The sequence below is a fragment of the Schistocerca gregaria genome, chromosome 3, assembly GCF_023897955.1.
Source record: "Schistocerca gregaria isolate iqSchGreg1 chromosome 3, iqSchGreg1.2, whole genome shotgun sequence".
Lineage (NCBI taxonomy): Eukaryota > Metazoa > Arthropoda > Insecta > Orthoptera > Acrididae > Schistocerca > Schistocerca gregaria.
Genome location: NC_064922.1, coordinates 536,429,210 through 536,446,018, shown reverse-complemented (window position 1 = coordinate 536,446,018; position 16,809 = coordinate 536,429,210). Strand labels below are relative to the sequence as shown.

Genomic DNA, 16,809 nt, shown 5'->3' with positions numbered 1-16,809 from the left:
TTAAACAGCAAGGTCAAACATTATGATGTTGTAGAATGTTGCAAAATGGCATAATCTCTGCAACTGGGATGATGCTGTGAACAGAACCTGGATTCATAAAAAAATGACGTTTTGCAATTCGTGCACCCAGGTTTGTCGTTGAGTACACCGTCGCAGGCACTCGTGTCTGTGATGGAGCGTCAAGGGTAACCGCAGCCATGGTCTCTGAGCTGATAGTCCATGCTGCTGCAAACGCCTGTCACCTCGACTGCTAATGATACGAGGCCGTTGGGATCCAGCATGGCATTCCGTATTACCCTCCTGAACCCACCGATTCCATATTGTGCTAACAGTCATTGGATCTCAACCAATGCGAGCAGTAATGTCGCGATACAATACACTGCAATCACAATAGGCTACAATCTGACCTTTATCAAAGTTGGAAATGTGATGGTACGCATTTCTCCTCCTTACATGAGTCATGACAACAATGTTTCACCAGGCAACACCGGTCAACTGCTGTTTGTGTATGACAAATCGGTTGGAAACTTTCCTCATGTCAGCACGTTGTAGGTGTCGCCACTGGCGCCAACCTTGTGTGAATGCTCTGGAAAGCTAATCATTTGCATATTACAGCATCTTCTTCCTGTCGATTAAATTTCGCATCTGTAGCATGTCATCTTCGTAGTGTAGCAATTGTAATGACCAGTAGTGTAAGTGTTCTGTTTTGATGTTTCTGATTTCTGTAGGTCAGTTAGTATTGTATATGCTACAAAAAATTTTAATTTTTCAAGGAATTTACACATTTGTTTCTCCTCCATTAAAAATTGTTGCTATATCTACCACTCGCCAGTTGAAAGGACAACAGAACTTCCTCATCTTCACTTATATGTTCAATTTTCCATGCATGCACTTCAAGATGTATTATTAATTTAGAGCTTTCATTTTAACTTATAATAATCTCTATTTAGAAACAGTATGCTCCTGTGGCAGTGACTTAAATCATATAGCATGTCAATGTTCTTCTGGCTCTATATATTAGTGATCAGCATTTGTCAGCAGCTTACTAAAAAGCCTTGTCCGAATGTTTGTAATTACATGCCAGGATCCTTAGTACAATGTCCCTCATTTCAGGGAATAAAAAAAGGGTGCACTCCTTTGTAGCTGGTTCTTGGGAGTAGTGGAAGGATTCGGGTTGTGTGTAGATATGGCACAGGAGATCTACTTGTGGACCGGGTGTGTGTGTGTGTGTGGGGGGGGGGGGGGGGGGGTTTAGTGCCTGTCTGTGAAGTGAGACCTTCAGCAAACTGGGCAGGGGAGTTTTCATCTTCGCAGATACACTGTTCCTGGGTGGCCAGGTGGTATTGGATGGATTTTTGGATGTGAAATGGATGGAAGCTGCTAAAAAGCAGGTACTGTTGGTGGGTTTGATGTGCACAGAGGTGTAGATGGATCCATCAAAGAGTAGGTCATCAGGAAAGTGGCACACTGAGTTGAGGAGGACCAGGTGAAGCAGATGGCTGAGAATGAGTTAAGGTTGTGAAGGAAAGAGAATAGGGTGTCTTGGCCCTGAGTCCAGCTCACAAAGATGTCATCAGTGAGCTTGAACCAGAACAGGGGTTTTTGGAGGCTACGAAGATTCCCTCTGGATGGTCCATTAGCAGGTTGGAATAGGATGATGCTATGTGGGGGCCCATGACTGTGCTGCTGATTTGTCTGTATACCTTCCCTTCAAAGGGTAGTAGTTGTGAGTTAGGATAAAGTTAATAGGGTGTAAGAGGAAAGAGGGAGTGGGTTTGGAGTGTAAAGGACATTGAGAAAGATAGTATTCAACAGCAGTAAGACAATGGACATGAGAGATACTTGTGTATAGGGAGGTGGCATCAACAGTGAAGATTAGGGATCCAGAAGGCAAAGAGGTGGGGATGGTGGAGTGTTGGTGAAGGAATTTTTTGGGATCTTTGACATTGGATGCTAAATTACTGGCAATTGGTTGGAAGTTTTGGTTAATGAGAGCTTACATTCTTTCATAGGAGACACAATAACCAGCTACAGTGGGGGGGGGGGGGGGGTGTTCAGGATTGTTTGGTTTGTGGAGCATGTAGAAGATGGGTGAGTGGTGGTTCATAGGGATGAGGAGGCAAATTAATTCAGAGGAGAGGTTCTGGGAAGGGCTGAGACTCTGCCCCTTCCCCACCACTCTCTGGGTGAGTGGTGGTTCATAGGGATGAGGAGGCAAATCGATTCAAAGGAGAGGTTCTGGGAAGGGCTGAGACTCTGCCTCTTCCCCGCCACTCTCTGGATTGCTGCTTTTGTTCATCACAACAATTGCATTCTGGCCTGAGTGGCTGGAGATGAAGGTCATGTGTGTGTGAGGTGTGTAAGTATGTGTGTGTGTGGGGGGGGGGGGGGGTGCTGAAAAAGACTTTGGCCGAAAGTTAAACGTGTAACAATCTTTTTGTTGTGCCTGTCATCTTCAAAGAGAATAGCAATCTGTCCTTTTTAGTATTGTTGATAATATTATTGACATTAGATTTAGTGTGAGTTTTCCTTTCTCAACCAAAACGTTTGAAGTGTGTGCTATAAAACTACTAGCTTGTGTTATTGTTTACTTTTTGTAGTGGTATTACTTCCATTTTATCTACAGTTTTCTCTCTCTTACGTAATGTGCTCCTCATTAATCACTAACTCAGAAACTGATGTGCACACATATTGTACAGAGTAATTTTAAGTTTGTTAAAACTCTCACTATATAAACTTTAATGAGGGGGAATAAAGACTTGAAAAACTATGCTTGGCAGTAGCACTTCAAAAACAACCTGTGTTGCTTGGGAAAAGAGAATCAACATTAGTTATGTTGTTAATTTTCTCACCAGAACTACTCAGGAAAGCAATACATTAATACTCTTTATAGATGGTTATGTAATCTATGATGTAAATGTTTGTCTAGTACTGAATGGCCTCTCTATCCATTGTACTGAACTATACTCCAAAAGCCAGCCGAAGTGGCCGTGCGGTTCTAGGTGCTGCAGTCTGGAACCGCGAGACCGCTACAGTCGCAGGTTTGAATCCTGCCTCGGGCATGGATGTGTGTTATGTCCTTAGGTTAGTTAAGTTTAACTGGTTCTAAGTTCTAGGGGACTAATGACCTCAGAAGTTGAGTCCCATAGTGCTCAGAGCCATTTGAACCATTTTTTTATACCCCAAATGATATAAATGTTTATCCAGTACTGAATGGTCTCTCTACCCATGATACTGCACTAGACTCCCATTAGAATTACTTTGCGACTGACAGATGTCAGTGCTGGGGAGCAGAGTTGGCAGCTCATAAATGACATACTACTTGTTCATGCACTCAATGGTTGCACATGCACCAAAAAAAAGAAACAAGTCGTCTACTTATTGTTTGTAGTGTTGTCCAGCTGGGTGCAGTCCTTTTCATAACGTAATATTTCAGCATGGTAGCTAGCCATCATCTTCAGGTGATACCTGTAGAATGAGTGTCTTTGCTACATCTGACCTCCTTTATACTCTTATTGCCTCCTCCACTGATGGTCACAGACAGTGACAGGTGGAGTGGTGGAGGACAGTACTACTGGATGCTGGGCACAAATTCTGGCCTCTCAGTACTCCTGTGGTCTGCTTTGGGTGCGGGAATCACTCTTGGGTGAAGCTTTCATTTTAGCTGGCAGAATGGTGGGACTCAAGCTTGCTGGGAGTGAACTCGGTGCCTCTGTTGCTCAGCCTGTCAGCCACTCTCATTTCAATAGCCACCTTCAGAATACTGTCCCAAAATGATGTGGTGTGTCTTAGCAGTTCAATTTCTTCATACTTCATTTTGTTCCCTGTAGCCATGCCATGTGGTGTAATAACAGATTTTGCTGGTTGCTTGAATTTGGTGTGTTTTCTGCATTCCTTGCATCTTTCTTTGATTGTCCATACAGTGTCCTCGGCACATGCCTTACTGTGTTTACTTGGAATACAGTAAACACCTGGTTTACGGATCCCCAAATCATCTTGCACCATACCCAATGTGGTGTGATGTAACACATCCTGAGGCAAGTGAAATGTATCATTGTATGCAGCACATATCCTCTCAAGGTTATGTGATTGAGGCAAGGGTATTTGAAGTCGCAAGTAGATAAGTGCAAATTCGTGCAAATCGAAGTCACTTTCTTAGGTCACATATTAACAGCTTAGGGATTACAACCTGACCCTGCCAAAGCAGAAACCATCAAACAATACCCCCACCGAAGATGATTTTTATTCACTACTTCAGTGTTTGAGTCAAATATTTTCCTTAAGCAGACTGAGTCCCGGCTTCGTCATGACCTTCTGTTTGGTTGCTACTTATTGAATTTTGTAACTACTGGGGAGGGGTGGGGTGGAGGGTGGTTTGTTCCGTGAATGCTTCAGGCAACTCTAATCGAATGTCTTGATCCCAAGTGTTAAATACACTGAGTTTCTTATTGAACAGTCTCTAGCACTTCTGAAATGTGCACACCATGTTGAATTTCTTGCTTGGGAATCAGAACTTCTGCCACTAGTACCTGCACTATGCACATCTTCACAAAACATTCTTCCCAAGAACAGATTACAGTTTCTCCTCTGTGTGTAATTGCTGGTAAATTCTGCTGGCTGGAATCCTTCGCATTTGTATTTCTCTGTTTGTCATCATTGACTGGAATGCATTCCCTTGTGAGCCTTCCTTCTGTTGTTCGCTGATGGTGGAAGGTGACAGCACATGAGTAGACTGGCCTCATAATGGAGCTATATTTGTCCTCTTATGTAAAACTCGGTTCACGTGGTTCGTAGCAGCTGGTGGCTCTGTTATTGAACCCTGGACTATTTGACTTTCCTGTCTCAAAATGCCTCTGTCTTTCTACCTATTGGTTCGCAGTCCCTTGTACGTCCATGTGTGGTTACAAATGCGTAACTGGTTCCCCAGGTCTCAACAGTTGTATTTATTGCCAATTCTGTTTTGATATCTTTGCCTCCTTTTTGGCTTCCCTCAGCTCTACCCATCTTTCCCATAAACTAATTCTCGTGTGTTCATAGTTAATTACAACTTTATGCCTTCCTAGAAAATCCTGTCCTAGTAATCTCTCAAAAGGTAAATCTGTGTGAATGCGCCTACAATCTGAAAATCCTGAGCATATTCAAAGCCCATCTTGCTATGTGGATTCAGCTTAATTTGTCTGTTGGGTCAGATCTCTTTGTTTGCTATGCTTTGAGTTGTTGCAGCTTTTCTCAGGTCCCCATTCTTTCTTTCTAAAGTGGTGGCTTTAATCAAACTCATGTGGGCTCCACTATTGATTAATAAATTCACGTGAGTACTGTTAGTGTTAACACTTTGTAATTGTATGCAGTATTCTTTCCTGTGCAGTGTGCTGTATATATTATCACCAACACAGCGTGATGTGACCACTGCACTGTGCTCGCTGTTTATTTCCCAATGTGTTCTTCCTGTGTAGGTTCACCCACCAGCTCTCATTGCAGTCTCTCACATAAAGCCCTGTTCGGTGACATGTAAAACAAGTAACTGGCTTTGGTTTTGTACATGAGTGTGTACGCGTGTGAGGGCGCATGCGCTGTTACTGATAATAATGTTTGACAGTACAGAGGAGATGGCCCCCCCACCCCTCACCCATCCTCAAGTCAGATGTACAAAGTGTAATTCAACACCGCATGTGTGAATTACACTGTGTACATCTGACTTAGGGGGTGATGTGGGGGGGGGGGGGGGGTGTACTTGGACCATAAACCATCTGCTCTGTACTATCGAACATAATTATCACTAATAGATAAACTGGACCATTCCGATCGGGGGTGTGCTGTCTGTGAGTGGTTAATTTTGCATATATGGAGTCTTTGTCTGCAATCGTGCACCATAGGGCCATACTTCCCACAATTAAAACACTCTCTCACTATTTTGTGGGCCTGTTTTGGGAGTATGACTGCCTTGTAACTTTCCTGATTGAATGTGATCGCGCATTCTTTTGTTAATGCCAAATCAATTACTTCTGATAATGGTTACCCATTCCCCATGTGCATGCATCACTGTCTTTATTCAGTCGTGAAGCAATCCTTTATGAATACCAACTGGCCCAGTTTACCAACTACTTCATTACTACTAAAACCAACATTATTTATTACCTGCTTCATTGTTTAACGGAAATGGAATTACATTGTAATAACATGGGTGCCCCATCAGACCACAGTGGACCAAGTCTCTGTTTGATGTCTTACTTCTAACTTACTAGCGGCTGTCCAATGATTTGTCCTATAATATATTTTAAAAATAGTTTCTTAGCTTTCGATTCGTCCAGCTCGTAGGCACTGTCATAGTTATCTAAAAACTTGGAAAGCTGACCCTGTCCCCATCGAATTTCCTAGGTACTAGTTTCATAGCCTCACTATAGCTCAGATACTGACGATTTACACTATTCATGGCATTATGTTACAGAAGAATGCAGAAGATTAGATGGGTAGATCACATAACTAATGAGGAGGTATTGAATAGAATTGGGGAGAAGAGGAGCTTTTCGCACAACTTGCCTAGAAGAAGGGATCGATTGGTAGGACATGTTCTGAGGCATCAAGGGATCACCAATTTAGTATTGGATGGCAGCGTGGAGGGTAAAAATCGTAGAGGGAGACCAAGAGATGAATACACTAAGCAGATTCAGAAGGATGCAGGCTGCAGTAGGTACTGGGAGATGAAGAAGCTTGCACATGATAGAGTAGCATGGAGAGCTGCATCAAACCAGTCTCAGGACTGAAGACAACAACAACATGGCATTATGTAATGAATCAGCTGTTGGTTTTTTTTTTTCTTTTTTTTTTTCACTACCCTTTTGCAGATGTTGAGCTGCTAGCTGTGTTGGTGTGCCACTGTCTGGCACCTGTTACAGTGAGCCTCTTGCTCATGCCGGTTATCAGCTGCAAATGACAATACATGTAGTATGATGGGCTTTTCACCCACATCGGCTGCAAGTAGTGGCACCTCTGGTATGGTGGTCATCTTGCCCACATAGGTTGCAAGTAGCAAAGCCTCTGGCACAGTGGGCCTCTTGCCCATGTTGGCTGCAGATGGCAATGCCTGAATTGTACCTCTTCTTCACTCAGAGCTGGGCTGATTCTGCAAATCTTCCCTACACCTCTGTGTCTCATCCCTGCTTCACCATATACAAAACACCCCACAACTGGAGCCAGGTTTTTTTTTTTTTTTTTTTTTTTTTTTTTTTTTTTTTTTTTTTTTTTTTTTTTCTGCTCCTGTTGTGACCTGAGAGGGAGTGCAAAGGACACACAGCTACAGTCACAGGGGTCTTTCCTTAAGCGAATACTCAATGAGTGGCTTGTAGAACTCTTGACAGCTGCTAGATATAAGCTAGAAATACTGCAGAGTACAGAATTTGGTGAGGATAATAAGGGATCAGGATGTAAATGCTAAGTGCCCACACTTGCTACATACCACTGAAGCCTAGTCTTGCACTATCTCCCAACTAACATCTCATCAGTAGCCCATCTGCTGCTCTGAAAACCAATCTCCTTATCAATGGCTGGTGCCATGTCGAGTCAGATAGTCAAAGTCCAACATCCAACGACATGTGACACAGAGTTTGTGTCGACTGGAGACTGCAGTGTCTACTCTTACCTTTGTGTTGTGTGCTGCTTCTTATATGGTCCCAATACCTGCTTCCAGAACACTCTTGAGCTGTTGGTGATGTACATAGTGTTTCTTCCATTACTATATTTGGTCATGTCTGGAGACTCCTTCCTGTTCTTGGCAGCGTCTAGGCTTGCAGCTGGTCATCTAGCCCTGAGTGTAATTCTGTTTATTACAAGGTACCTCGAGATTGGCTTGCGCTATTGTCATATTTCAAATACTGAGGCAATGCTTCCTCTCTTCCCTGTAGACAATTTGGACTGCCTCAGTGGAATAACCTTCAAATTTTCTAATGTATATGTTTGGCGGGACTGAGATTTGCAACACATTCCAATGCTTTACTCTTATCCTAATGTGTCACGCAAAAAAAGTTTTGTTTTATTTTATCTTGTTACAGTACATTGCAACTGTAATGCCAACTTAGATTACTGATGGAGTTGATAAATAGTGTAAGAAGCACAAACAAATAAATAAATTTGGCATAGTGCACAGGTACAACTATGATTGTGGCACAGTGTGATGTATTACAACTACATCAATTATATTTATTTCACTTTGTAGTGAGATATGGCTCTCTTTCCACCTTAACAATTTTGGTAGGATGGCTGCATTTCATGTACAGTAAGATATGATATAAAGTCCACTGAACAGAAATTATCAAGCAACCACATTTTTACTTCAAGTTCCCTGAATTAAATGCCATAGATTTCTTAATTTCAAAACATCATAATATCTATAACCACTAAAGTAACAAAAACTAAACTCTGTCTTCACAGGCCTCTGAAGGCTCAATGGTACCAACCGACTGCCATGTCGTCCTCAGCCAATAGGCATCACTAGATTATATGATCAGAAGTATCCGGACAGTTGGCTGATGACTTACAAGTTCATGACAACCTCCATCGGTAATGTGGGAATTCAATATGGTATTGGCCCACCCTTAACCTTGATGACAGCTTCCACTCTCACAGGCATATGTTCAGTCAGGTGCTGGAATGTTACTTGGGGAATGGCAGCCCATTCTTCATGGAGTTTAGCACTGAGGAGAGGTATCGATGTTGGTCGGTGAGGCCTAGCATGAAGTCGGTGTTCCAAAATATCCCAAAGGTGTGCTGTAGGATTCTGTGCAGGACAGTCCATTACAGGGATGTTATTGTCGTGTAACTGCTCCGTCACTGGCTGTACATTATGAACAGGTGCTCAATTTTGTTGAAAGAAGCAATCACCATCCCCGAATTGCTCTTCAACAGTGGAAAGCAAGAAGGTGCTTAAAACATTGATGTAGGCCTATGCTGTGATAGTGCCTTGCAAAACACCCCTCCCCCCATGAAAAACACAACCACACAATAACACTACCGCCTCCGAATTTTACTGTTGGCACTACACAAGCTGGCAGATGATGTTCACCAAGCATTTGCCATACCCACTCCCTGCCATCGGATCGCCACATTGTGTACCATGATTCATCACTCCATACAACATTTTTCCACTGTACAATCGTCCAGTGTTTACGCTTCTTACACCAAGCAAGGCGTCGTTTGGCATTCACCAGCATGATGTGAGGCTTATGAGCAGCTGCTCAACCAAGAAACCCAAGTTTTCTCACTTCCCACCTAATGTCATAGTACATGCAGTATATCCAGATGCAGTTTGGAATTCTTGTGTGATGGTCTGGACAGCTTGTCAGTCAGCAGACAAGGTCGACCAGTACACTTTTGTGCTGTATGAGTCCCTTCGTGTGTCCACTTCACTATCACATTGGAAACAGTGGACCTAGGGATGTTTGTGAGTGTGGAAATCTCACAGATGTATGACACAAGTGACACCCGATCACCTGACCTCCTTCGAAGTGCTTGAGTTCTGCAGAGCACTCCATTCTGCTCTCTCACGATGCCTAATGACTACTGAGTTTGTTGGTGTGGAGTACCTGACAGTAGGTGACAGCACAATGCACCTAATATGAAAAAATATGTTTTTGGGGGCGCTCGGATACCTTTCATCATGTAGTATAGATGTGGAAATGGAGGGGCATGTGGTCAGCCATTGTCAGGTATTCTGACTTGAGCCATTACTTCTTAATCACTTGGCCTTACAAGGACTGAGTGTGCTCCGCTTGCCAGTAGCACTCGGCAGACCTAGAAAGTCACCCATCGCACTCGGCAGGCCTGGACGGTCACTCATCCAGGAGCTAGTCAAGTCCAACAGCACTTAAATTCAGTGATCTAATGGTAACCATAAGACCAGTAATGGCAAGCTACAACGTGGGACTATAAGATGCAAGAGAATAAAAGTTTTTAACCAAATAGTTTATTTTTGATCACTTGATAAAAATTGAGAGTGTGATATGTTCTTTCCAGTTATATTTGTGCAGAACGTAAAGCACTTATCAAAATACCAACTTCAGCAGTAGATGTAGTTTTGTCTTATTTGCATAAAAATATATTTTAATGGCCCAACAGAAAATGCAAAAATCACTGCATGTTTGACATTTCTTCTCCTCCCCTCTCCTGCCCATTCAGTCTACTGCCTGGCCCCTGCCAAACACTGCAAGCCGTGTCACTTGGTAAGGCTCTGCTGTTCGTGCCAGCAGAACAGGTAACACAGCAAGCAAATGAAGCCCGAGTTACAGGTGCGATTGCCTGACACTCGGGGCTCCTACCACTATACTCACTGAAACATCAGTCACAAAGTAATTACAGGGTGTATACGATCTGGGACAACTGGGAGATTCAGGAAAAACCCAGGAATTTTTTCATCTGGGAAAACCCGGGAATTGTTTAGAATTCTGGGAATGTTTCATTGTTTTAGTTTTCAGTTAATTTTTTGTAATTTTGACTTGTAAGAACCAATACTCTAACAAAGGAATTACTGTATCCCACTACTGAAGAATAATACTGCAGAAATGAGAGAGAAAAAAAGAAAAATAAATGAAAATAAAATTTAAGTTGCAAAGGAAGTGCGCCGTATACAACAACAAAATACAGTGCTCATACAAGCGTCTGCCAACAACCAAGTGTGTCAAAGGCTTTAGGAAGACTATGCAATGCTTCTTAACAACAAATTGCCTCGGATGAGTGTGACATGACAACTGTTTAAATTAGATTCGTTTGAGCAGTTGCGGGCGGGCTCTTGTGCATGCGCAGTTGAGTCGTGTATGAGAAGTACCTTCTCCCGCTTCTGGTTAAGGAAGTGTGGCTAGGCGCCACTAGCTAATATTTCCCCGGTTCGGAAATATAGAAAATCTGGGGCTGATGCGTAGAGTATTCTGAGTTGTGGTGGGGAGGTGGGTCGTCTCCACGTGACGTGTGTTTACGTTCCGTGATTTTGTTGTTTCCTCTTCATTTATTGCTCTCACATTAAATGAAAACACGATGTATTTCTGTAGCCAGGAGCTATCAAATCAATTAAAATATGTTCGCATAATTACGGAAGGCAAAAATATGTTACTAGTTTCAGAATTTATTTCCACCTTTCTCAGAGCCAGCGTTGCAGAACAATGAAGTTATTTTTGTCAGTTCGCTAAAGAGATATGGCTTTTATTAATCTTTTCTGCTGACAGTAAATTTATTTGAAACAAAGTGTTAAATTTCACACTGTTGGCTACTTTCAGCTGTTTGCTGCATTTAAAGTCCATGTATGGCTTTATGCCATAACAGAGAACCAAACATGACATAATGCAGTACTGCTACTCCAAGGAAATTTACATCCGAATCTGGACATACGAATGTGCACTTTAAGCCGAATTATGCATTTTAGTATGGTTCATGAAATTCCGACGCTCTTGAAGTATCCTCTGATGTCTTGTTTTCTTTATGACATATTGTAAGATCTTCCTGCGTAGCTGCGCCAGCGCAGTGATGGCTCTTATCTAGCACTCTCTTGCAACTGCTGAAACGAACCTATTTCTAACAGGTCGCGGGAAAATATTGCGAATGGTGGTTTGAAAAGCATTACATTCAAAGCAAATTTCCTTTTACACAAGATGAACTATGTGTGAGAATGTACAATGAATTTCGTAAATCATAAAGTCTTTGACTCTCATTTAAAAATCAACTCTTTGAGGACGCCAATTTAGAAGAATTTCGAGCCCAGAAGATCAGACATTATGTCGTTATTAAAAATTTTACTGGCACATTTGTACAATGTATTGTAAGTGTAACACACGCAACAAAGATGAACATTATATGTGGAAGCTTAGCTTCTCTTCTAGCTTATTAATCTTCGAGTCCAATATTATATGTGGATGCTATGTATATTAATTTAAACCATTACCTTTTCTTACTTGCGTTTTCCCGCTACTTAAGAGTGATATTGCCATTGGCTGACTACATCATGTGTTGTATGCTGTCATCGTCTGGCGAGATCACGTGACATGAGCTATGACTGGCTTACAAAAGTTCATCGCAATCTCTATTTCAATGCTTTGAAAAGTGACATGCGGTGTTTGATGGAATTCAAATATATACCTTCATAATACGAATATAAGCAGTGTACATGTTGCTGCATATCAAAGGTCTTTCAAAATGTGTTTTTCCTCCCTGAGTTTCATTTTCTAAAGTGCTGGGAAATTCTGTGTCGGTATATAAAACCATAAACATCCACAGGATTGATGAGTTTTACAGTGTCAAGGAAGAGTATACTGTCACTTAACACAGAAAAAGTGTATTTTTAACCGGGAAATCCAGGAAAAATCCGGGAATTTTTTTTCCTTGTCTACGTATACACCCTGAATTTTAATCAGCACATATCCATACGAAATGAAATGTCTCATTCCAATGAAGTGATTTATGGAAAACAGGATAATTAATGAACAGACAACAGAAAGTTTCAAGGTAGTCATACAGGAAGCTGACTAGATGAATTTGTATAATGTGGCACATTGTCAATTCCAAATTCAGTATATTCGTAGATGGGTTTCCATCATTCTTTAACAGCTGCATTCATTACAAAACAATGAAATATGACACTAATAAGACACAAGAAAACCCTGGCTTACAAAAGGAATCAAAATATCATTTGCAAGGGAAGGGAAATACACACACAACTTTAGGAATCGTGTAAATGGTCAGCAGGTTGCCATGTTTTTTGCTGAGAAAGTGTACTGTAACCATAAATCTGACTTGTTCCACAACTCCAAATTGTACAACAACTAATTCAGTAGCTTGTATTATTATTGTTATTATTATTGTTAGTAGTAGTAGTAGTAGTAGTAGTAGTAGTAGTACTAGTACTTGGAATTCCATGCATAGAATAAGAAGCTAAGTTTATGTACTTTTATTTTCAGAAAAGGCCACCTGACAACTCATTTTATGTCAAAACGTGTAATAAGAATCCAAAGAAGACAAAATGGTGGTATCATGGTATGTATGAAAACTGAGAATCTTGACTGCATGCTGCATCTTCTGCAGTGGGAATATAACTTGACAAATGGAGGTGACAAGATTTTTTTGCCAGGACTTTTATTAAATGTATTTATTTATGTTTGTGATCTCAGTTATTGTGCCATTTTCTAGTAACAGCTGTAACAACATAAACTCAAGAGACCATTTTGTAGAATTATTTTAACAGTTTACATGACCACCAACATGAAAAATGGTGTTTTAGCAGTTTACATTGAACACTGATGTCCCACAGGGAGCCCACAACCCTTTGTAAGTATGTACTTGGCTACCAGAGGGCCCCAGCCTTTGCAGCACCGCTTCCCTTCCTGTGCTGCAAGCCTATACTTCCACTGTCCCTTTCCCCCCCGGTCTTTACAGATGGTTTTCCTGCTGAAGACCTCATTTGCACCATGTACATTATTTTGCACCCTATTTTTTTTGTTTCACTTCCTGTGCTTTTTGCACTTTCTCAATAATCAATACATTGTCCCCATTATTGGGTCTGACCTGCCAACACTTTCCCAAATTTTTCAGAAGTATGAATCATGCAGGAAAGGTTGCCCATTGTTGTATATGTTCCACCTTTGTGCCTTTCCATCTTAGCACCATTTCCTTTCTAGTGAGGTAGTATGCCCAAAACCCAATTTGGTTGCCATCCCAGTGTGGGGAGGAAGGGGGGGGGGGGTGTCATCGTCAAGTACCTGCACTGTGGTAGACTGCTGGACCCAGGGATCTCTCTGTTGGTGCCTGAAGTGGAAACTCCCCAAGGAGTATGTGCTCATCTTGTCAGGGGCACAGGGACTGAGTAACAGATGGCCAGGTAGCTGTTGCTGAGGAAGGGTGGCTCCCAAGGGGTGAACCCCAGCAGTGGGTGGCACCATGGCAGATGACTTGCATATGAAGCAGATGAGTTTCCCCTGCTGGTGGTCATACAATCCCAACAATCTCTTCAGAAGGAAAGAATTTGTTCAGTGCAGTGAGATATGACCCCAAAATGTATCCTTCCCTCGCTATGCCCTGGTAGGAACTTTGGGTTAAGCAGCAGAGAAATATTCAATCCCAATACCTGGTTTATACAGTGTGTTTCAAAAATGACTGGTATATTTGAAACAGCAATACAAACTAAACGAGCAGCGATAGAAATACACCGTTTGTTGCAATATGCTTGGGACAACAGTACATTTTCAGGCGGACAAACTTTCGAAATTACAGTAGTTACAATTTTCAACAACAGATGGTGCTGCAGTCTGGGAAACTCTATAGTACGATATTTTCCACATATCCACCATGCGTAGCAATAATATGGCGTAGTCTCTGAATGAAATTACCCGAAACCTTTGACAACGTGTCTGGCGGAATGGCTTCACATGCAGATGAGATGTACTGCTTCAGCTGTTCAATTGTTTCTGGATTCTGGTGGTACACCTGGTCTTTCAAGTGTCCCCACAGAAAGAAGTCACAGGGGTTCATGTCTGGCGAATAGGGAGGCCAATCCACGGCGCCTCCTGTATGTTTCGGATAGCCCAAAGCAATCACACGATCATCAAAATATTCATTCAGGAAATTAAAGACGTCGGCCGTGTGATGTGGCCGGGCATCATCTTTCATAAACCACGAGGTGTTCGCAGTGTCGTCTAAGGCAGTTTGTACCACCACAAATTCACGAAGAATGTCCAGATAGCATGATGCAGTAATCGTTTCGGATCTGAAAAATGGGCCAATGATTCCTTTGGAAGAAATGGCGGCCCAGACCAGTACTTTTTGAGGATGCAGGGATGATGGGACTGCAACATGGGACTTTTCGGTTCCCTATATGCGCCAGTTCTGTTTATTGATGAAGCCGTCCAGGTAAAAATAAGCTTCGTCAGTAAACCAAATGCTGCCCACATGCATATCGCCGTCATCAATCCTGTGCACTATATCGTTAGCGAATGTCTCTCGTGCAGCAATGGTAGCGGCGCTGAGGGGTTGCCGCGTTTGAATTTTGTATGGATAGAGGTGTTAACTCTGGCGCATGAGACGATACGTGGACGTTGGCGTCATTTGGACCGCAGCTGCAACACGGCGAACGGAAACCCGAGGCCACTGTTGGATCACCTGCTGCACTAGCTGCAGGTTTCCCTCTGTGGTTGCTGTACACAGTTGCCCTACCTTCCCAGCATGTTCATCCGTCACGTTCCCAGTCCGTTGAAATTTTTCAAACAGATCCTTTATTGTATTGCTTTTCGGTCCTTTGGTTACATTAAACCTCCGTTGAAAACTTTGTCTTGTTGCAACAACACTGTGTTCTAGGCGGTGGAATTCCAACTCCTGAAAAATCCTCTGTTCTAAGGAATAAACCATGTTGTCCACAGCACACTTGCACGTTGTGAACAGCACACGCTTACAGCAGAAAGACGACGTACAGAATGGCGCACTCACAGACTGCGTTGTCTTCTATATCTTTCACATCACTTGCAGCGCCATCTGTTGTTGAAATTGTAACTACTGTAATTTCGAAAGTTTGTCCGCCTGAAAATGTACTGTTGTCCTAAGCATATTGCAACAAACGATGTATTTCTATTGCTGCTCATTTAGTTTTTATTGCCGTTTCAAATATGTTGTTGTTGTTGTTGTTGTTGTTGTCTTCAGTCCTGAGACTGGTTTGATGCAGCTCTCCATGCTACTCTATCCTGTGCAAGCTGCTTCATCTCCCAGTACCTACTGCAACCCACATCCTTCTGAATCTGCTTAGTGTACTCATCTCTCGGTCTCGCTCTACGATTTTTACCATCCACGCTGCCCTCCAATGCTAAATTTGTGATCCCTTGATGCCTCAAAACATGTCCTACCAACCGATCCCTTCTTCTAGTCAAGTTGTGCCACAAACTTCTCTTCTCCCCAATCCTATTCAATACCTCCTCATTAGTTATGTGATCTACCCATCTAATCTTCAGCATTCTTCTGTAGCATCACATTTCAAAAGCTTCTATTCTCTTCTTGTCCAAACTAGTTATCGTCCATGTTTCACTTCCATACATGGCTACACTCCAAACAAATACTTTCAGAAACGACTTCCTGATACATAAATCTATATTCGATGTTAACAAATTTCTCTTCTTCAGAAACGCTTTCCTTGCCATTGCCAGTCTACATTTTATATCCTCCCTACTTCGACCATCATCAGTTATTTTACTTCCTAAATAGCAAAACTCCTTCACTACTTTAAGTGTGTCATTTCCTAATCTAATTCCCTCAGCATCACCCGATTTAATTTGACTACATTCCATTATCCTAGTTTTGCTTTTGTTGATGTTCATCTTATATCCTCTTTTCAAGACACTGTCCATTCCGTTCAACTGCTCTTCCAAATCCTTCGCCGTCTCTGACAGAATTACAATGTCATCGGCGAACCTCAAAGTTTTTACTTCTTCTCCATGAATTTTAATACCTCCTCCAAATTTTTCTTTTGTTTCCTTTACTGCTTGCTCAATATACAGATTGAATAACATCGGGGAGAGGCTACAACCCTGTCTCACTCCTTTCCCAACCACTGCTTCCCTTTCATGCCCCTCGACTTTAATAACTGCCATCTGGTTTCTGTACAAATTGTAAATAGCCTTTCGCTCCCTGTATTTTACCCCTGCCACCTTTAGAATTTGAAAAAGAGTATTCCAGTCAACATTGTCAAAAGCTTTCTCTAAGTCCTAGAAACGTAGGTTTGCCTTTTCTTAATCTTTCTTCTAAGATAAGTCGTAAGGTCAGTATTGCCTCACGTGTTCCAACATTTCGACGGAATCC

At 42.1% G+C, this 16,809-nt stretch overlaps 1 protein-coding gene across 2 annotated transcripts in view; it reads left to right on the top strand.

The window, feature by feature from the left end:
• Window positions 1-16,809, top strand: part of LOC126356299 (ubiquitin-conjugating enzyme E2 W) — an 84,958-nt gene that overhangs the window by 55,581 nt on the left and 12,568 nt on the right. For both annotated transcript variants that reach the window (XM_050007222.1, XM_050007224.1), the window contains exon 5: window positions 12,933-13,008. In XM_050007222.1, coding sequence (XP_049863179.1) covers window positions 12,933-13,008 — 76 coding nt within the window. The remainder of the gene's footprint in view (window positions 1-12,932; window positions 13,009-16,809) is intronic.